Source organism: Odontesthes bonariensis, chromosome 5, assembly GCF_027942865.1.
Source record: "Odontesthes bonariensis isolate fOdoBon6 chromosome 5, fOdoBon6.hap1, whole genome shotgun sequence".
Lineage (NCBI taxonomy): Eukaryota > Metazoa > Chordata > Actinopteri > Atheriniformes > Atherinopsidae > Odontesthes > Odontesthes bonariensis.
The window spans coordinates 22,683,624-22,706,080 of record NC_134510.1 but is presented as its reverse complement, the minus strand read 5'-3'; the positions used below and the strand labels follow the sequence as shown (position 1 = coordinate 22,706,080).

Genomic DNA, 22,457 nt, shown 5'->3' with positions numbered 1-22,457 from the left:
TGTTTTAATCTTATAACTGACAGGTTGAACAAATGACTAGTTTGTTTTGTCGTGATTGCATGTGCCACCCAGCTCTCCTCGAACTCTTAGCTGACTATGTGAGCACATGCTAGCTCGGTTGTACCAACATTCACCCATGCTCAAGCTGGGGCGCAGCACCAGGTCTGGAGCTACTGAGCCGCCGATCATTTCCGACAGCTCCGTATGGATTTGACGTCGGTATACGTTGCTGCTTGATGTTTTACAAGGGGGCAATTAGCGATTATTTCGAAGATGGGGGATCCTTGTGATCTTAAACACTTCGTAAAGTGAGTATCTCATTAACCAACGATGTTTAGTCAATGTTTCATTCGTCCTTATCAAACAAACTACACAACAAAACATCAGCAGCTAGCATGCTAGCCAAGATGGTTGTACATACTTCAGCATACGGATCAATTGTATGCTAAAATGGAAGTATATATAAAACCATCAACACGTTTTAATAACGTTAGAAAGGCGTCGAGCAGTCACGGTTGAGAACACTAGGTTTGTTCTGACCTTACACACTTGATGCGCATGAAAAATGGACTAAACAAATATCTAATAGTCACGTTAGCATACAGGCTGCTAATTACAGTGGGTGAATGAGCTAACCCTGCTAGCACTAGCTCTTGTTAGTTCATCGATTAGCGTTTTTCGCAAATGCGGTTGTTTACGTTTGACAACAACGAGTTAAATGCCTTTATTGTCACGTTTCCAAATACGTAATTGTTGGCCTGTCTGAATATGACTGTGATACAGGTTATTTTATGAGACACAACACGAGCTAAAGCTATCTTAAAACATGGCCTCCGAGAGCTCTCTACTAGCTTACTCAAGTTAGCGTAGCTGGTTCCAGTGTCTTTATTAAAGTAGCATTACAGTCGAATTGCTAAGTTAATGCGTTTTTATCTTGCAGCTCATTACTTTCTTGTTGGTGTATTATTACTAGTGATAAAACCCTAACAGTATTTGAATGTTTGCAACGCATCCTCTTCTCGTGGTCACAGTGGAGTACATTCATGCTTTTAAAGGCCATGTTTTGGCTGCAACCCCCTCCCGGTAAAGGCCATGCTACCTTTTAGAATCCCATTTTTTAATTAAAAGTCACTGCTGAGGTGATAATTTGCATATAAACATTTAAGTAAAGGCTTTTTGTTCCTGTGGATAATTTTCTTCCTCTTGAAATAATGAGATGCATGCTTTTCACTCGCCCTGCATCCATCCATGTTTCCCTTCTACCTTTGACAATGACACTATTACACTATTTATAAACCATGGTGGGTGAATGTAACCTCTTTGTCTGCTTAGCCTCAACTCAAGAAACCACAGTTAGAAAACTTACAGCCTGCTATACTAGAAAAAACAGAGAAATGCTTGCCTAAAAGCTGATAAACACACAACTTGCTTCCACATTGCAACAACAGATAACAGAAATCTGAGGAAGCGATGCCAGAAGAAGTTTTTTTCTATTCAACGGTTGAATGCTCTTCACACATACTTGTTGCTCATTGTGCACACAGTTTGTATTCACAGCCAGCACAATTATTTGGAAAGTGGATATTCTGAACACATCTTTATTTCTATGCACATACAGATCCATATTGTTCTGTATGTATTGAATCGTCTTCAGGTGATAAATGTATTTGTATGAGGAAAGTCTGTGGACAAAGTAATAAACGTAACACACTGAAGTTAACCTCGGATAAATTAGGCCAAAATAGAGGTTTAAGTTGCACCGAAACAGAGCTATACATGAAGACTATTGCAAATGCATACACATAAATTAACAACTAAATTCTTGATCTAAATTGGATAGGTTTCAAAAGTAGAAGCAAAGAGATTGGCCCGAACAATACCTGAAGGTGGGCTTTCAAATGTTTCGTGGACAAAATGCAACGAGTCACTATGGCTGGATCATTATTGGGCACAGAACCACTTTGAGTCATGCACCAGCTGGGTGGAGGAAAATACATTCATGTGAACCGGTATGACCTCAAGTCTGTTTTTGTACACAAACACCAGAGAATTTCTGGAGGATGTTTGGATGTTTTGGTTCGGACTTCACAGTTGAAGGTTGATGCTGGAAATGTGTTCACACAGCAAGAAATATTCCAGAGTGGGTTCTTGGTAGAATGCACAGGGTGGCTGGTAACTGTGCACAGTTCAGTTAAATACTTCCTGGGGAAGGACACAACCGTTATTTCAAATATTCAGGTTTGAGGCTCAAAAATGATATTGATTAATAGCATTGTGCCCACTCAATAGTCAAATCAATCCACAGGAATACAAATCTTTGCCTTTATTATTATGTGCGCACATCCAGTGTCAAGACGAATCTTATGTAATCTCTGTATCACACAAACGGTAAAAGTGATGCATTTGTTGCACCTTCCCTTAGACGTAACAGACTTTAAAAGCAAAACTTGCTGACAGAGTAGCTCTAAGCTGTAATGGTTTCAGAGACTGGGTTCATTGCCAACCTATTTTTCTTTTTGTCAGGTGTGCCGTCACATTGGAGGGCTCGTTTCTCTGATTGGGATTATTCTTGCCGAGCAGCCTCTTCAGGCCTACTAATCCTAGACGAGTTTCTCAATGGACACACTGCTCAAGTCAGAGATCAGGTATTAGACCGCAAAAATAATATTATGGTGATCAAGTTGTATGATGTTCAAAATAGTCTGTGAACTCTTTACTGGTAATACTTTTTGACCGTAAATTCAAAGTCATCATTTCTTGTCCTTTTCCATTACATGGTTTGGCTTGATTTGGATCTAGACAGTACCTGGTATCAAGTACTTTCTGGATTAGTACCTCGACCCAGACTCCAGACGAGCTGAGTGGATACTAATCAGTGATGTGAAAACACTGCAGACCCCTGATTGGTCAATGAAAACCCTCACCCTGTGTGCTTAAAAGAATGTGTCTGCGCCAGTGTTGAATTCCTGCATACATAAACACATATCCGTCCCTGAAAAAGGAACTTGTTTTCAAGCTCGTTTTTACGCTTTCACGGAACACTGACGAGCATGGTTTTCACAGCCCGACGTAGAAATGCCCGCTTTTTTTAAATGTTTATTTTGTCCACTCACCGAGGGTATGATCTGTTACTCAAAGATATCGAACATCTTCCTGGTGGCAAACTCACACAGCGCATTGATGATAGTGCACACCAGGAAGGTGTTTCGGTGCCGCAGTGATTAGCTAATCCCACCCACTTTGAGTGAATGCTGTCTGCAGTGGAAAGCAAAGTAGAGAAAAGTTGAGTTGAGCCAGACTATGTAATCGTCAGCCAAAAGTTACTTGACAGTTAAGTACATTAGCCTGTCTTATGAAAATACAGCTTGGGGGAGTGGGCACAAAAAAAAGAGTGCCTTGTTTTGTCACAAGTTCATTGAAATGATGAGGAATGGTTCTTCGTTTTGCACGTTGTATGATATTTAGAGGTTGAGGTTGAGGTTGACCTGAAAAAACAGTTGAGACTATTGGACTGATATTCGTCTAAGAGTTCAGCATTCATTTGATTTTAATTCTTCTTCTTGTAGCTTTATATAAATAAATATAAATGCATACAGTGTCCCTGCAGAAGTGTCTAATTTTAAAGGTCAGAGAGAAATGAAGAAAATTAAATCCTGTGGGAACAAATGACCCAATTATTGCTCAACACTCAGATCACGCTTGCTCTAAGGGAACTACGCTTATTTAAATAGAACAAAAAGTGGAACAAAAACCCACTTATTCACATTCATCGCGTCCATTGCTCAGCCCATTGCACGTAAAATTGCTCATTCGTGTTTGTTGTTGTTGGAGCTGTTGCTGTCATTTTCTAGAGCTTCTGTGTGAGGCGTTACAGTCATTGAATGTGCTCCTCTGTAAAGAAAAAGGGAGCTGTGCTCATTCTTCTGGCTCTGCGTGCAGCATTCACAATGAAAGTCAGCGTGTTCACCCAGATGTTGCGTTTCCATCAGTGCCCAGTCGAGCCAGAGTCGAAAAATCCCTGTGACTGCTGCAGTCATTCGACGTCTCACTGAGTGGCAATTAAACACTTTCTCATTCCACTGAGAAGCCAGGTGTTCACGTTTGTTGGTGGGTCTTTGACCAGTCGCAAAATGGCTTTTGAGGGAGGATTTAGATTTAGACTTACATATACATAAGCCCCCAGTTGCCAAGGGACCAAAAGTAGTTGGGCCATTAACTCAAAAGCTTTTTCATGGACGTGTAGGCTACTCCTTTGTTATTGATTCTTTTGTTCTTTATCAGTTAAGCAAGTAAGAGGTTGAGAGTTGATTCAAAGTGTTGCATTCAGGAGCTGTTTTTATGAACTTTCCAGTGCGAGTAAGGCAAACAAAGCAAGCATTAGAATACAATTGATGCTCAACCACATGGAAAGGCTACAGGTGGACGCAGTGTTGGGCGATTTCTGTTAGCTTTTTCATAGTGACAAAACAAACCCATCACAACATCCATCCAAGTGAAGAACGTGCTCTTGAACTCACAAATGTTATTATTCATAAGAAATAAGAAATTTCTTAATGAGAGAAAATACAGAGGATTCACCTCAAAGTGCAAACTGTTCATAAGAATTCAGATTCAGTCAGGCCAAGTTGATACTTTGCCAGATCAGTTCTGGGACAGCATTCGTACCTGTACCTGAATGATGCAGAAAGAAAAAAACATCTAGAAAGCTTGGAGCAGGTCATGAGCCAATGCATACAATATAATCTGTAAAAGCAAAAGCACAGCAAAGAGAAATCAGGGAGTTAAGTTGGATATGCTGCAACGGCTGAATCAACTGTCTGATCTCAACCCGATCAAGCTGCCTTTTACTTACTGAACGCAAAGTAACTGCAGAGACGCCCACTAATAAATATTTGAAACCAGCTGCAGTGAAGACCTGGCGAAGCTGGGAATAAACGCAAAATACATTAATAAGATATTAAGTTTAAAGTCGTGTTCTTTCCATCGATGTAAAGTTTATTTATTTTATTTTTTTCAATTTTCTGTTTAAAGAGACACTTGACCCTCTTTTGGTCGCAAAATCTTTATTACGATGACCTAACAGGAGAAATAAGAAAAATAATGTCTGCGACCCTGACTTATTACTCTGGAGTTATAAAAGCTTTTTATGTAATGGCGGTGACATTGGAAGATGAGAGATTACACCGTACTTCATGCTTTTTAAAATGTTATTATCATTCTCGGTATTTTTATTCTTCAGGCTCAGTTCACTTTGAAATAAAATGAACGTAGAAAGACTCTTAGTGAGAAAGCCCTTTGAAACACGATGTCAGCATTAGACACTCGGCCACCTGATCTGAGTCTGATTTGAATATGGTTTGGACTTGTCTAGACCAGACTAAAGAAGATAAACATTTGAATATGTGTTTTGCAAGTTAGCCCATCTTGTTGCTTTGAAAGGTATCTAATTGGGTGTGTGTTGCTGCCCATGGTGGCTTATATTAATAGTGTGTACATTAATAGAGTGTGGGGTTGAATATCTATTCCGTCCATCTTGTGGGTAGTTTGTCTTTTCCATATTTACACGAGTCGTCCTCCTCACTGTTATAACAATTGGAATATGTTTTTCCAATTGCAGAATTGGACAACTACAGCCCGCCTTGACAATGTCAAACGTGGGTCAAATATTGAGGGGAAATCTTGCCCTAAGAGAAAGTGCTTACTTACAGTTTTACCCTTTACGTTGTGTATGCTTAAGTATTATTCAAACCTTCTACCTCGGATGTTTGTAAATGTGCTATACAAATTTAGATGACTTGACTTGACCTGCTCTCATCCCACAAGGTTATTTTAAGTTTTTGATTTTACTCCCCCTGATCGTCTCAGTTATGTGAATGATGTGTTACACCGACTCTGTAAACTGATCCTACCTTTCCTCTCCTTTATGTTCCCGTGGTGTTCTCACGTAACTACAGAGAGGAAGGGAGTGGCGCTTCGGTAAGTTTATGTAAATTGTGTAAATATCTTGTATTTTCTTCCCGTTTTAGTATCCTTTTATTATTGTAGTGTCATTTTTTGTAAAAAAAAAAAAAAAAAAAAAAAAAAATATGCTGAGGTGACGTGTTCTTGTGGTTTCTTTTATCATAGGTAAAGGTTGAGGGCCTATCCAAGTCTGCCCTAATCAAGAGCTTGACTCCCAGAGTCATTCTATCCAACCACCTCTTACCGAAAGGGACCAAGATGAGGGTCAACCTAGAAGATCAGGGTCGTCAGAAAGTGTCCTTCAGCTTCTCACAGACAAAGAAGCCTCTGCAAAGTCCATTCTTTATCCCTACCAGTCCTGAGAAGTCTGTATCTGAACCACATGCTGCCTTGTCACAGTCAACCTTGGACAAAGCAGGGAAGAACACAGACATCCAAACCGAGCAAAACCAGACTCCCTTGGCACCACCATCCACAGAAGAGACACACACTGAAACATCTGTCTCCTCCTCCACTCGATTAAAAACCAACTTAGCAAAGATGCATTTCAAGAAGCAAATTCTAAGTGTGTCTGTGACTGAAAATATACCGCCTGTTACATCAGAAGAACCGAACACCTCTGAATTGAATGTTCCGACAACGTTGGAGAGTAAGAGTGAAGAGGAATTCCCACAGCCCCAGATACAGAATGACATCAGCGTCTGCCCCTCTGAAAATGTTCACACTGAAGCTTCTGAGACAGAGGGAAACTCCAGCCTCAAGAAACCAGCTGATTCCTCAGGAAAAGATGGCGATAGTTCCAGCAGTACTGATCGCGACAATAATGTATACAAAAGAAAAACCAGGTCACAATCGGACAGTGCTCCCCCCCCTTGCTCAGAATCAGATGGAGACTTGGCCCCCAACACGTCTTCCAGCCGCAAACCAGATGACTCAAAAAGTAAAACAAACTCTGACAGCAGAAGCAAAGAAGTAAAAAAGTCTTCCTCTAGTTCACATGCGGCAGAAAGGGAAAAGAGTTCCTCTAAGCGGTCAGAGATTCATGAAAGGTCTTCTAGTTACTCCAAATCAGACCGTGACTCTAGAAACGCACCCTCACGCTCATCTCGATCGGAGAAGGATCGCAGACGATCCAGATCTAGATCGCGGTCTAGGTCAAGAGGGTCCCGAACAAGTTCATCTCACTCCAGATCAGAGAGATCCAGAGCTGACAGAGGATCTCGTTCTGAAAGATCATACTATCATGAATCTGACCGGCGATCACACAGGAGTTCTCCACGCCGAGACAGGAGGCGCTCTCGTTCCCGCACCGACAGAACTCGGGATAGTTCCGACTCCGAGGAGGACCACAGGAAAACCAGGACGAGGGCGAGTGAGTCCAGCAGGTCAACCAACTACTCAAGCTCACACAGAGAGTCAAAATCATCTTCCTACTCAAAATCCGAGAAAGCCTCAAAGTCTGTCGATTCCCCTCATTCTGAGTTTGATAAGAGAACGCAACCATCAAAGTCTGAAAGGACTTCAAAGCGATTATCAGACTCTGATTCCCATCGCAAGTGCTCCCCCGATTTGGACTCTAGTTACCGGAAATCCAGCAGTCATCACAAGTCAGAGACCAACTATAAATCCTCTTCTTCCACTATTCACACCCGGTCTCAAACATATGACAAACACCGTAAAAGCAGCTCCAGTGACTCTGAGGCCGATAACAGGGGGAAATCGCAGCCCTCTGACAAAAGCGCTGGCTCTTTGGAGAACTGTAGAGATTCTCAAAAGAAAACCAGTCGCCCAGAGTCGAAACAAACGACCCCTTCTAGATCTTCTGTGAAATCTCCTGGTCACGATAGACAATCAAATGATACATTTCACAGTCCTGGCAAAGCACCATCATGTGCAGGCACCACAGAATCTGGTTCTCAGAGCGAAAAAGAAATAATCGATTCACCACAAAGTGGAAAGGAACACGGTAGTCAGGTTGTTAAGGAGAAAGACTCATCCACTGATAAGAGTTTGCAAGAATCTTTGTCCGCGACGGAGCAGGAAACGAAAACTAGACTTGAAATAGAAAACAGAAATGCCTCAGCCACAACTACAAGTGAAAGTGTCACTCTGGAAAACCTGTGCAATGTGAAGGGTGAACAATCCTCTAGTAATCAACCACATGTGAATTTAAATCCTGCTGTCGTTGATTCAGCCAAAAGCGATGATAGTGTAACGTGCAAACAGGAGGAGGAAGTTTTAGACCGTTCACCTGCGTCAAAGTCCTCTCTTGATGCAGTAGATGCACCCGTCACACACGATGTCCAGCAAAACACTAAACCAGAGATCGTTGAGCCAGATAAAAGTTTGACTGTTGAGAAGCAATCCGACACAAGTGTGCCCCTGGAGTCTGATTCCCCGTGTCTCCAATCTGAAAGTCAGCTTGTGCAAGGACAGCAAAACACGGACACTGTTAAAAAGAGCGGCTGCGCTGCCAGGAAGTCCAGGTGGGATATTGTTGGGCAGGATAACTCGGAGAGTGACAGCTCGCACAGAGCAGTTTGTGCAGAGAGCAAGCCGACTGTGAAAAAGGTTATTTCTGTTAAAAAAATCGAGTTTGCTAAAGAAAATGGCCAACAAGACTCTGACGGCGGAGATGATATTCGTCAAGAAATCGACGCACATTCCAAACTGGTCGAGCAGACTGAAACATCCGAGCAGGAAGTCTGCTCGGACAACTTATCCGTGACCTGCAAGTACAAAGACCAAAGCGAGCCTTCACAAGCAAGCACCAGCATTGACCACTGTGACGTAAACCTTTATGCTCCCGAAACGGCGAACGCAGATGGGCCTGTGCACGTCAATGAAACGCCGAAAATCAACTCGGCCTCAGAGACACAACTGCAGAGTGTCAACAGAAACAAATCCACGGAGAGCACTCGCAAGAACGAATCGAGTGAAAGAACGTCGCTCAGTCAGGATGTGTTTGGAAGACAGAGTGAAGCCAGCGACAGCGACAACTCCGAGTATGACTCCGATTGCGATAAGGCTATAAAACAGTTGCACTCTGTCGTCGTGGTGCCAAAGAATTCTTCCCACACTAAAGGGGATTCTCCTCGCAGTCCTGCAAACATTTCGGTACTGCCCAGTGCTCATGTGACGGCTGATGCGAAAATCGGTGAAGTCTCAGATCAAGTCGGCTCACAGCGAACGCAGCACACAACAAAAACTGGTTTAAGTGATTCACTCAGCATCGGTGTGTTTTGTCAGTCCCAGAGCAACATGATTGATAGCACCAGTCACTCAGAGGGTCCCGGCTCCATCAGGGCCCAGCCTCGTGTGGCCGGTCATGTCGGCTCCCGTGGAAGCGCAACGGATTCTGCCCACCTGCTTGATAATGCCAGACAGTGTGAGCAAGGGCTTGAGCAACGGGAGATAAGCAGAAGAAGCGAACGGATGTACTCCCATTACCAAGGTGACGCTTTCTTCAGTGCGGACAATATCAGTGGCAAGAGTGGATTCAGCCTGGGTTGGGAGTTTTCCCAACCGGAACAGCCCACTAGTACGTGCCAGCAGCCTGATAGCAGCCACGGGCCACAGTTGATCAACACTAAACTGACAGGAGTCGTTTCGGAGGAGCTCAGACAGAGTCCTTCCTTCTGCCCAAACCAGTCCCCGAGTATCCAAACCAGCAAAACACCCTACCTCCATGCACATGAACATTATCAGGAACCTTCCAGTGAAATCCACCCTGACTCTCTCACTAATGACCATGACGACTACAGCGGGGATAAATCATCATCAGGTCATAGTAAAGCAGCTGTCGAATGCAGCGTCCATAATGCTCCAGGCTCATCGAGCTTTGTGCAAGGCTATGAAATAAGCAGCAACAGCAGGAGCTCTGCTGTGCCCGACGCCCCCAGAGAGGACAGTTTTAGACCCCACAGAGGCAGAGGCCCACCCAAGAAAAGGCGCCCTGAAATTGAGTCCGACTCCGACAATGAGGCCGAGGCTGGACCTTCAAACAAAAAGGAACGTCTTGGAGATGCTGATGACTCTAAGGAAGCTTTTGTAAAAACAGAGCTGCGCTTGCCGTCACTTTCCCTGCAGCACTTTCAAGATGCCAACAGATGGAGAGAGTTGTCAAAGTCTAAAAAGATGCCCCCTTACTTTGACTTGATTGAGGAGAACCTGTACCTGACTGAGAGGTAAGCTGTTGACCAGCCCAGATTGACAAGTACACCCAGATGCCTGTGCACGGTACACTTTTAATGTAAAACGTTTAGCTACTTTGAGGCTTCAGTGGTGTTTTTCTATAAACTATCTGCAGAAAGAAAAGCAAATCTCATCGAGACATCAAGAGGATGCAGTGTGAGTGCCCAGTGCTGCCCAGAGAGGACCGCACAAGAGGAGTGTTAGCATGTGGGGAAGACTGTTTGAATCGACTCCTGATGATAGAATGGTAAGTTGATGATGAACTCAGGATTTTGCACAGTTCCTACATCAGGGAATTCATAGTATGTCAAAAACGGCTCAATTGGTGGGGAAAAGCTAAAGACAAACATTTATGCCTTCTCTTATTTTGAGAACACTGATATTTGTTGTTAGTGGTTGATCATTTAGCAACATGTTGTAAAACCTGGAAAAGACTCACTGTTAATGATGGTGTTTACATGCAGTAACATCATTATTGTCTTGGAACCTTTTCAAAGCTCGTCACGGTGCTTGAATGGAGCGTACTGCTCTAACCGGCGCTTTCAGATGAAACAACATGCAGACTTCGATGTCATCCTTACAGAAGATAAGGGCTGGGGACTGCGCGCAGCTAAAGACTTGGTTCCGTAAGTCTTTCAGTATATCCCCTTTTTCCTTTTTGTTTTAAAACCAGACAACATTGTTGAAAGGTATAAACTGGAGAAAGAGATAAAGATTTTGAGTTGGTTTGCGTATTATGATAGGTTTATACCTGGGATAAATGATAAAGGGTTTAAACAATGGGCGAGAAAAGGGATCACAGCAATATGTACGATGGTTGAACGAGGTAAGCTGCAGAGTTTTGAGAAGTTGAGGGGCAGATTTGGATTAGAAAAACATGAACAATATCGCTACCTGCAAATAAAGGACTATTATGAGAAGGAGATAAAAACTGACACTGATAACGAAGTTGTAGAGGTATTTCGGAGAGCATATGAAAGTAAAAAATGCAGAGTAGTCTCAGTCCTATATAGAAGTTTGATGTCATGCAGAAAGTCTTCCACTCTATATATCAAAGAAAAATGGGAAAAGGAATTGAAAGAACAAATAACTGAGGAAGATTGGTTTAATATCTGTAAAACGCAGTGCACGTCCACTAGCTCCAGGATCTGGAGAGAATTCAACTGGAAGAATATGGTCAGATTTTTAATAACTCCAAAGATTAGGAGAGGAGTGGTGTCTGCTCAGCAGCCATGCTGGAGAGCATGTGGTCACATGGATGCTGACCATACGCACATATTCCGGTCCTGCCAAAAGTTAAAAGGATACTGGGACAAACTATGGAGGGATTTACAAAAAATAATAGGATATAAGATACCAAAAACATGTAAAATACTCTACTTGGGTCATTTAACACGAGACATAATACAAAGAGAGGACGAGTATCTTGTTAAAGTGCTGTTATCAGCCAGTAAAAAAAACAATTACGAGAATGTGGTATAAAGTGGACCCACCGACTGAGGAGCAGTGGATGTGCACTGTGGAAGAGATTTTTGTAATGGAGAAAATCACACACAAACTGAGACTACAAGAGGCACAATTTGAGGACAAATGTGAAAAATGGACTGACTATAGAGGACGAGAAGAGGACACCACCATTGCCACTGGACAATAAGGACATTGATATAAGGATGATTGTTTAACTATGTATGTACGATATTCCCTGACACTGTAATTGTTGAAAGAAAAATTAATAAAAAATAAGTTAAAAAAAACAAAACAGACAACACTCAGTGCTTCATAACGGTGCTGTTGCTGGGGCTACTGTCTGCATTGGAAATTGATTTGTTTGGACAATACCACAGTGTACCTGCCTAAATGTTTTGTCTGTTTGTCACAATCTTAGAAACACATTTGTACTGGAATACTGCGGTGAGGTGTTGGACCACAAAGAGTTCAAAACAAGGGTCAAAGAATACGCTCGTAATAAGAACATCCACTACTATTTTATGTCTCTAAAGAATAACGAGGTGAGTAATAATGCATCAGATTGAGGTGAATGTGCAGTGTTTTAAACCACAGTTTGATTGAATGATTCCAGTGAAGTGACTTGCCGTTTTGTTATGTCTCTGCAGATCATCGACGCCACGTTAAAGGGTAATTGCTCTCGGTTCATGAACCACAGCTGTGAGCCAAACTGTGAAACTCAAAAGGTAAAGAGGCTAATGAAAGCCCCTCGGTATACTTTGAGTTGTTGTCCGCCTAAAAGCAGTCGTACCTGATGCCACTTCTTTTGTTCATTGGTTCGTTTAAATTTTGATTTAGTGGACTGTTAACGGCCAGCTTCGAGTTGGGTTCTTCACCACCAAGGCTGTCCCTGCAGGAACTGAGCTGACATTTGACTACCAGTTTCAGAGATACGGGTACTGTTTCCCTGCACTCACTTTGGGTTGTCTGAGTTTTTGTTACTTGTGTTTAGTCAATCTAAGCATCAGGACATGCATAGTCATAAATAATGTCAGTTCGTACAATAGATTATTCAGCTCTTGCAGGTTCATCTTTGTTAAATCTTCCCCTGCAGGAAAGAGGCCCAGAAATGCTTCTGTGGGGCACAGAGCTGCAGAGGCTTCCTCGGCGGAGAAAACAGAGTTAGCGTTCGAGCAGCTGGAGGGAAGATGAAGAAAGACCGCAGTAGAAAGAGTGCTCTCACCACGGTCAGTTTTATCGGTGACATTCGAGTGTCTGTCTTGACATCCGTAAATAAATATAAATATATAATATAATAATGTAGAAATAAAAATCGGCCTGTATTACTGTGTTGGTACTGAATGTTGATGGTAGTTAATTGTACTTGATGAATACAGGTCAAAATGTATTCACAATACTTTCCCCAAAGAAAAAAAAAAGGCTTAAACTGTATAGATTAATTTGGCCTCCTGTTGTTCTTCACCAGGTGGACGAGGAGCTGGAAGCCTTACTGGAGAATGGAGAAGGCCTGTATGATGAGAAACAGGTGGTGTCTCTCTGCAGACTAATGGTCCGAGTTGAAACCATGGAGCAGAAGCTCATCTGTCTCAAGCTCATACAGGTATGAGCTGCGCAGTCAAAGCCTTATTTGTGTTTTTTCTGGAATTCATTGCTGTCTTTACGACTGTGTTACTGATACTGTCGTTGCACAGGATACTCAAAATCCATCGTGCCTGAAGCAGTTCCTCGACCATCATGGGTTGTCTCTGTTGTGGATCTTCATGGTGGAGCTCTCTGAAGCTAAAGGCAACTGTGCCAATAACACCAAACTGCAGTTGGAGGTGAGATTTGTCACTCAGTTTTTGGAAATGTGTATGATGTTATCAGAAAGCCTGTGTTTATGCTACATATACAGCCACCTTCTGTTTGATCACTTATTATCTATTCTGCTTGCAGATTATGAAGACCCTGGCTGTCCTTCCCATCTCCACAAAGAACATGCTGGAGGAGAGTCGAGTCCTGACCTTCATTCAGCGTTGGGCACAGACAAAAATCCTGCCTCAGCAGGCTGAGATGGACGGCTACTCCAGTGAGAACACCTCCCGTGCTCAAACCCCACTCAACACACCCGATGGTTCCACTAACAAACTGGGACCAGAGCTGGAGGGTGACGTCTCCAAACCTGCCGTGTACCGACGTCTTAAAATCATCAGCGAAAACAGCCTGGACAGTGCTCTCTCTGATGCTAGCAAAGCATCTGATGGTAAGGAGGAAGAGGAGGAGGAGGAGGAGGAGGAGGAAGAAGATGAAAACTCGCACACAGATCCTCCTGATGGGAAGCAGTTGAAGGCAGAATCTTTGGATGAATCGACAGATCCAACAAAAGAATCAATTGAGGAGCCAATGACAGAAGTAATAGGAGAGAAACCGGAAGAGGTGGGGATGAGTTCAAGCAGTCAAGAGGAACCTCAGACTGTGAGCGTGAAAGATGAAAATGAGTCTGATGTGGAAACGAAGCATTCAGAGATGAAAGAGGACACAGCTGAGAGTCGGATAGATGAACTCGACGAGTTGAAAGTTCCTAATAATGAACAGGAGATGGCAGAGAAGCCGAACAGCCCGGCACTGCCAGAAAAGGCTGAATTGGAAGGAGACCAGCCCACTGATGTAGTTAATGAGCCAGAGACTCAGGCCGACCAAACAGATGTTGTTAATCTTCAAAGTCGGCAGTCTTCAGAGAATATGGAGACGCAGGAAGGGGTACAAGAGGCTGAAAAACCACCTCCGAGCAGCGAGCCCCATTCTGGTGAAACTGCCTCCGATGCGCCCCTGAACTCTGAGACCCCCGAGGCCACTCTGCCCTCTGAGGCCACTCTGCCCTCTGAGGCCACTCTGCCCTCTGAGGCCACTCTGCCCTCTGAGGTCACTCTGCCCTCTGAGGTCACTCTGCCCTCTGAGGTCACAGCGATGCCAGTCGAACCATCGGTGATGGGAACTCCTTCTCAGGATGAAGAGGAAGGTGTCTCAGATGTGGAAAGTGAGAGGAGTCAGGAGCCCCAACTGAGTGTTTTGGACATAAGTGGGATGGCTGCGAGGCTTCTGGAAAGCTGGAAGGATTTGAAGGTTTGTCCAATCAGAGCCCCTTTTAAAGGCAAACATGTGTATAACAATATATACCACATTGTGAGGTATTATGTTTTTTTTTTGGTTCGTAAACTGTTTGAAGGTTATTTTAAGTCACAGTTGAGATTGTTTTTGTAGGAGGTGTACAGAATACCGAAGAAGAGTCAGGTGGAAAAGGAAGCAAGAGGTAAGGTCATTATAAAGCCTATCTATATGAGGGTATTTGTTTCATTATATTTTTTGTGATCTCATCTGATGAATGTTTTTGGCAGATCGTAGTCGAGATCGGGACACAGCCTTGACACCACGCGCCACCTCTGGCAGCCGAGAACGTGAGAGGGAGCGAGAGAAGGAGAGGGAACGGGATAGGGACAGAGATTATGACCGAGACAGGGATCGAGACTGGGACAGGGACAGAGACAGAGACCGAGATCGGGACAGAGACAGAGACAGAGACAGGGACAGGGACAGAGACAGGGATAGAGACAGAGACCGGGACAGAGACAGGGAAAGAGACAGAGACCGGGACCGTGATCGGGTCTCAGACAAAACTCCCCGCAGCTCTGAGCGTCGGAGGAGACGCTCCCCATCCCCTCCGCCCTCATCCTATGAGAGGAGCAGCCGGCGCACTGAGGAACGGTAGGGATTCTTGTTGAATGTGTTCTTTGGACTTTCTCTTCCAGTAAAGTTTGGCACTCAACTGTAGTCTTGTTCTTTGTTTTTTGTTTTTTTCAAGGTTTGACCCATCAAATAGCAAGACACCAAGAGGAGTTGGTGGCAAGGAGCGCAACAAGCTGTCCACGGAGGAGCGTAGAAAACTGTTTGAGCAGGAAGTTGCTCAGCGGGAAGCCCAGAAGCAACAACAGCTCCAACAGCAGCAGCAGCAGCAGCTCCAGACTATGGCTTATGACCCTGCTTTGGCCTACGCCTCCAGCCCCGGTTTCATCACCTACCCTCCTGGATACCCCATCCAAACGTTTGTGGATCCCACCAACCCCAATGCCGGTAAAGTCCTTCTTCCTACCCCTGGGATTGACTCCGGCCTCACCTATGATCAGACTTCTCCTCAGCGAATTATGTCAGAACTGGGTCTGCCCTCTCCATCCTCCACATCACAGACCACTCCAGTCTCAAATCTATCTCAGCACATCACCACTACTAACCTCGACTCTGGCAACCCCCAGCAGTATGCCCAGCCAACTGTAGCAACCCAGGATGCAGGAGTAGCTGTCCTCTCTGTGCCGGCCCAGTCAGCCCCACAAGTACAGGGCCAACAGAGCTACGCCACTCTCTGGGATCCAACCACACAGCAGGCAGTGACGGTGCAGACACAGCCTGCACAGCAGTATGCCACAGCTCCAGGACAGGCTCAGACACAGACGGCCATCTATTACCAGGGCCAGCCATGTCCGACCATCTACAGCATCCCCACTGCCTACCCTCAGGCCAACACCCCCGTCATACAGGTAGGCTTTTCTGCCTCTGGTCTTTCTTTTTTTTTTTTTTTAAATCGCCCATATTTGAATTAGATTTGTCGATGATGATCCTAAAATGCAAAATGTGAGAGTTTGTTACATTATGCAGAGGTTTATCCTTTAGCACCAACTCATCTACTGCCACTCATTTAAAAATGTGCGGCATATTTTTAATTGTTTTATGCCACCACCCACCTCTGGACATCCTAAGCTATTTAATAAAACTCTTAAATGTTGAAAGGATTTAGCCAATCACAAAGCACTTTGTGTTTGAAGGCGTATACAGAGCCAGCAGCCAGCTACCTGCACAGCCAGCCAGTGTATCCTGGTCATCAGCAGGGAGTGGTGGTGCAGCAGGGAGGCACAGTCACCACCATTGTCACATCCCAAACTGTCCAGCAGGTAATCCATTCAATTTCTGAAGTGCATGTATTTGTCCGTCAAATGAAGGATGATTCACAGCCCTAAACAAAAGTTTTGTACTGAATCTTTGATATTTCCTCCAGCTACTAAAGAACACATCAAAAGATTATTTTTAGGCACTTTTAAAGATTTGTTATTTTGAGGCAGCCCTCTGTCTCAGTGTGGCCACTAGGGGGTAGTATACATCTGAATTTGACTACTTTCAAGAGCTGTGGAAGTCAAAGACCTTCGTCCCACAGTGAGAGCATGACTATTCAGATGTGAACAAAGACTGCTGAATAGGTTCCAGGTGTCTTCATTCAAAAGTGCTCATTCTGCAGGTGCTATTGTTTTGTGATCAGTTGCAAACCGCTGATGAACAATCGAACATAGACCAGAGGAGTGCTTTGAGGAAAATAACTGCCAGACTTCATCAAGGTTACAAGACCAATACTGGGAGGTTTTAAGACCTCCTACAATGAAGTTTTTAATCTTGTCATCATGGTTATATCGTCTCAAAACCACTGACTCAAACAGCCAGTGTTTTCTATATAATAAGCACAAGGAATAAATCCCATCAGCTTCCAAACTTTCATCTATGCTAAAATTTGAAACGTTTATTTTTTATTTTTATATACGTATTGGTGCCAGTCTGTGCCCTATCTGTAAGTATTTGAAAATGAAGTTGTACATTGCGCTGATAGTTATAGTTTATGTTCTTCCCCTCACCAGGAGATGATTGTACCCAATAATGTGATAGACCTGCCTCCTCCCTCTCCCCCTAAACCCAAAACTATCGTCCTACCTCCCAACTGGAAAGTGGCCCGGGACCCTGAAGGGAAGATCTACTACTACCATATTGCCACAAGGTTGGTATAGCAGAGTGTGTGTCTCTCTGCATGCTTGTGCCATTAGAAGGTCCCTGAGCATCTCACCATCCTGACATTTTTTTTTTTGTCTTTTAGGCAAACCCAGTGGGATCCACCCACCTGGGAAGGAAGTAGTGACAACACTAGTGTGGACCATGAATCTGAGATGGACCTGGGAACACCTACCTATGATGAGAATCCTTCCAAGGTCATTTTCTAGCATTGATAGTTGTTCTCTGTCATAAAAAGCATATTGGGTGCACTTTGCTTGTGTGGGTTTATCTAATCAAAAGCAGCTGCAGCGTGAAAAGGAAACCCGAATTCCCCCACGTGACAGTAACGAGGCGTCTACTTCACTTTTCCGTTTGGTTCCCTGAATATTTGCGTTTGGATGCAGAGCGTGATTATACTGTTTGCTCCTCGAGGTAATTGAAGATGCGGCACCAGTGATTACTTTCAGCTGTTTTGCAAAGAGGAAAACAGAAGTGCCCTTTGCACTATATCATGGCCAGATGAGTGTTGTAAAAACTCTGTGATAAAAACTCCTCACAAAATGGCCTCATTGCTTTCTACACAGAAATGTGAAGAGTCCCCACCCGCTTCTCAGCTGCCTGTCCCTTAGCCTCAAGGCCCCGAGGGGGAGGAGACTACAAAGCTCATCTCCTCTTCCTCTGCCTCATTTTTTCCTGTCTCTGTGGATAGTGGAAACCATATGGACGGTCGTGTAGTCATTGATTTCCGGCCTCTTGCTTTATAGTTTTGACCACGCGTTGTGATTGTGTGTCGCTTTTGTCTCCTCTAAATAGACGCAGTAGTGTTCGAAAAGAAAACGAGATGAGCGATCCCGTGTTTCATTCAAATGTTTCCTGCGAAGCACAGCTACAAGGCCGCAGACCACCTTTCGCCATAAGTTTAGACAGTGCGGCTTCGCACATCGAGGGCCTAAAGATACGACACGCAGGCTCGACTCAGGCTGGATTCCTGGCTGTAGCAGAATACGCGTTTGAATTATTTTTGCTGGGCCATCAGCTGTTGCTCACTTGCCTTTGTTGTTGAAAGCTGGAGCTAGAGAGCCAACTTCCTGGTGGGATATTGTTGCTTTGTGTCAAGTAGCTGGTGAGCAGGTGCTGTTAGATGGGCCCACTGACCTTGACAGCTACTGTCCTACAGCTTGCTGCCATGTTGGATTTAGCTGATGCACACTGGAAGTTTATTCACAATAGTACACAGAAAACATACCAAAAGTTGAAATGAGACATTTAACTGCATCATGAAAAATATTAGCTAACCTCAATCTGATGGCAGAAACGCGTCTCAAAAAAGGTTGGGACGGGGTAAATGATGCTAACGAGAAACATCTGGAGGAGCGTGTTGCAACTAATTAGGTTTGTGGCGACAGATCGGTAACACGAATGCATGAAAAGAGCATGACAAAGAGGCAGAATCTCATTCGATGCATTTAGCTTTTATTTGCGTCTCATACAGCGTTCCAGCCCCACGTAGCATGGCACGGCAGCTGTAGCGCTGTGACATAGTGACAACAGTTCGGAACGTGATCGGTGTTCATTCATGCAAATTGGAAAGCCAGGCATTGTTGTCCTGCTGTTCACGTCTTTGATCATGTTTGTTGCAGTTCTCCACAAAGACGGCCGAAGCAGACACTTCCAGTGAACTGGCTAAGAAAAGTAAAGAGTCATTTCGTAAAGAGGTGAGCCCGATTCTTTGTAAACGCTGTTCCCCACGGTAAATGTCGACCCCTTTAACTGCACGGAAGCTTTATTTTGACTCCGCGTGTTCTCTTTGTGTGTCACTCAGATGTCTCAGTTCATAGTGCAATGTTTAAATCCTTATCGGAAGCCGGACTGTAAATCTGGACGGATCAGCAACACTGAAGATTTCAAACACCTGGCTCGGAAGGTAAGTTGAAACAAAACAATATTTACAAAAGCAGTTTTCCTCAAATTTCATGAGAGGCTTTCAACTCGTCATTGGCCCCTACGTGATCACAGCACAGTGAAAGTCAAGTTTTAACTGACTAATTAGGTGACTTCCCTCAGTTTTTTTCTACCTCTGGAAGAAGACCTTCTAAATCTAAACCAATATCTCATCCTTTTCTTTAGTTTTACTCATTCCTTTGAAAAGAAAACAGTATCCTCAACCAGCATTTCCTTAAAGGGAAGCACTCTTTCCTCCATGGTTCCTTGTGGGTCTCAACAATTGTGTATACATGAAGTGGTCCGCCACTCGGGACATACCAGGACTCTGAGGATTTGGGTGCAATAGACAGATGGACATATTTGGCTTCACTGGTTTAGAGAAGGCATTTTATCGTCTCAAATTGTAAAGGGCAAAGCCACCGTGAAGCATTAACAATCTGACCACTCTACCACAACTTGGATGTATTTGTTATAATTGCGTAATTTATTGTAGTCTGGAGGCCGGACATTCCTAACGCTCTCCTCATTTCTGCTCTGTGTTGCAGCTAACTCACGGTGTTATGAATAAGGAGTTAAAAGCTTGCACCAACCCAGAGGACCTCGAGTGCAACGAGAACGTGAAGCACAAGACCAAGGAGTACATCAAAAAGTACATGCAGAGGTTCGGCTCCGTGTACAGGCCGAAGGAGGACACGGAGGTGTACTGACCAGCAGCCTCTGCACTCACACAGGAGAAGCACAGATTTGCCTTTCCATTCACTCCTCTGTGTATGATCTCGCCAGCTTGAACAGTGAAGTAGTTTTCTTCTTTTCTTTTTGTATTTATGTCTAAAAATTGCACTGCTGCCTAAGAAGCTCTCCAAGCCTTTGCGGATCACACAGGAGGCCCAGCAACCCGAGTGTTGCGGGAAAAAAAACCCTCCAAGACTCCAGGTGCAGCGTTTGCGAAGGATGACACTGAGGGGGCGCCACAGAGACTTAATGTTTTTCACTGACCGTTTCGTTTTTAGCATTTCTTTTAAAGTCTTTTTTTCTGTTTTTCTTCATTTTATTTGGGCTCTTAAATGTTCCTGAGATGATCACTTCTATTCCACTTTTAAACCGCGTGTAGCCCCAAATGAGGATTATTAAAAGAAATTAGCTCTCGGTGTGTTTTTTTTCCACTGTTAAAAAACGGATCAATGGCGAAACAGTCCAGTCCCCTTTTCCTAGCCTTTTGTTTTTCTTTCTTCTTCTTGTGCACGCTTCAGCCCCCTTCCACTGACTCAGTATCTGGTGCTGCTTTTAACTGGGCTGTGGAGGTCCAAGCTTCCACTCCTCAAGCCTTCTCTACCACAAGACTTTGGAGCATCTTTTGTTTTATGAATGCATGTTGTCGGCTGAGGCGTGTGTGTGTGTGTGTGTGTGTGTGTGTGGTGTCCTTGTGGAAATTCATACATTTTTCATGTGTCCTGCTTAAAGTAACGTGCCCTCGCCGGGATGATGAGCTTTTACTTAAGATACAATGAGGGATCAGCAGATGACAAGCAGGTCGGAATATAGGGGTCGGTGATCAATATTTTCTTGACTTTTATGAATTTATTAACAAAGAGCAGGGTTTAAGTCCATTGTGTGATGCTGTGTATCTGTTTGTTTCCCCTTTTTCTTATCATGCCCTTCTTTGACATCTCTTTTCTTACAGAAATGATACTGAAAATGAAGGTTGTAGCGTTGGAGTTTTAACAGTTGCTTAAAATATTGTGCGTTCCAGATCTTTTTACCGCAGTTAGTACTCGTTAGACGTTAAGAGACACTCGGGTCAGTCAGCCTTGCTCCTCAAACTGTCCCTCATTAATTTTTTTCAGATTTTTACAGTGGACAGCTAAGGTTGGTTCTTTAGCAGGAGGTTAAATCAGTTTCTCAGAGCCCATCAAATTGCATTAAAGTTCCACAACGTGTATATTGCATTGTATGTGAATATATTGAATAATAGTTTTTGGGACTGTTTAAATAAGCAGACACTTTGTAAAAGGATTATTATTTCATGATTGAAAATGTAAATAATGTGTAAAATTACCGAAGCTGTGTGCAGGAGAGAAGGGGTGCGCCCCCACCACATCCTCACCAGCTCAGCCCTCCTGATGCAGTTCCCACACCAGTCCGTCAGACTCACAGCCCTCTTATTTTATTTCAGTGGCCGGGGAGATATCCATGTTTTTCGTTTCTCTTGTTATTATCGGTGGTGTTTTTTTATTATTATTTTTCTATGTACAAAGTAAGTTCCACCCTACTCTACTGTAAGTATTGTGTAAGCACATTGTCATACGAGTGTACAAACATTTTAAAAGATAATAAACTTTTTTTGTAAAATTATATCCTTTTTTTTTTTTAAACATTTCTTTTAGTGCCGTGCAGCTCATTTGGGTTGATTTGAGCACAGTCACATTTTCTAGCAAATATGACTCGAGCATGATTAACAGCTTGGTGAACACCCAGCCCCGTTTTAGATTGGCTCCCGCCTCTCATAAGTTGTACACATGGCACGAATTCCACTATGGCACGTTCGTGCCGTCCTGAGCCAGATGGTCTTCCTCTGCAAAGGGAAGCGAAATGATCGACCGCCCTCATTAGAGACATTCAAGTATACTCTAAATATGGAGGAGATCTGGGATGAGAGGAGAGAGGCACTGCTGTGCTTCCCCTCACTCCTCGGGTCCCAACCCCCTTTCCAGAGTGTGCACATTCCGCAAGCCCCATGCCTGTGTGATCCAGACCGCAGTTAAGCAGTCCCTTCTGGAGTGTGTGACGGCATGTAACGCTGCCCTAGGCCATGCGAGATGCCTGCTCCCACTTAGAACTGAAGGCAAAGAGATCATTAACAGATCTGAGTTCAGAACAGAGGGGGGCGAGGGGGCAGGAACTAGGCTGTGCATGAGCGAAAAAGAGAAAACTTTCCCTAAAAAGATTTTGGACGAAGCCGATGTTTTGATTTCACCCTCAAATTATTATTAAAAACCTCTAAAGTGACTTCCCTCTGGGCTTTGGACAGGAAATGTTCCTCCTCACCAAAT

At 43.9% G+C, this 22,457-nt stretch overlaps 1 protein-coding gene across 2 annotated transcripts; it reads left to right on the top strand.

The window, feature by feature from the left end:
* The first annotated feature begins 45 nt into the window (after positions 1 to 45).
* Positions 46 to 21,759, top strand: setd2 (SET domain containing 2, histone lysine methyltransferase). Of its 2 annotated transcripts, XM_075465397.1 has the most exons (22): positions 46 to 308; positions 2,524 to 2,645; positions 5,955 to 5,976; positions 6,127 to 10,148; positions 10,271 to 10,402; positions 10,653 to 10,781; positions 12,041 to 12,164; positions 12,270 to 12,347; positions 12,460 to 12,557; positions 12,716 to 12,848; positions 13,088 to 13,222; positions 13,314 to 13,442; positions 13,558 to 14,724; positions 14,863 to 14,911; positions 14,997 to 15,363; positions 15,461 to 16,190; positions 16,476 to 16,601; positions 17,334 to 17,470; positions 17,567 to 17,678; positions 19,104 to 19,178; positions 19,286 to 19,387; positions 19,953 to 21,759. In XM_075465397.1, exons 2-22 carry the CDS (start codon positions 2,617 to 2,619, stop codon positions 20,112 to 20,114), a joined length of 8,058 nt encoding a protein of 2,685 aa, XP_075321512.1. In that variant the 5' UTR covers positions 46 to 308; positions 2,524 to 2,616; the 3' UTR covers positions 20,115 to 21,759. The 2 variants fall into 2 exon arrangements, with proteins under 2 accessions (XP_075321512.1, XP_075321511.1); XM_075465396.1 differs by lacking the exon at positions 2,524 to 2,645.
* Positions 21,760 to 22,457: the final 698 nt, after the last annotated feature.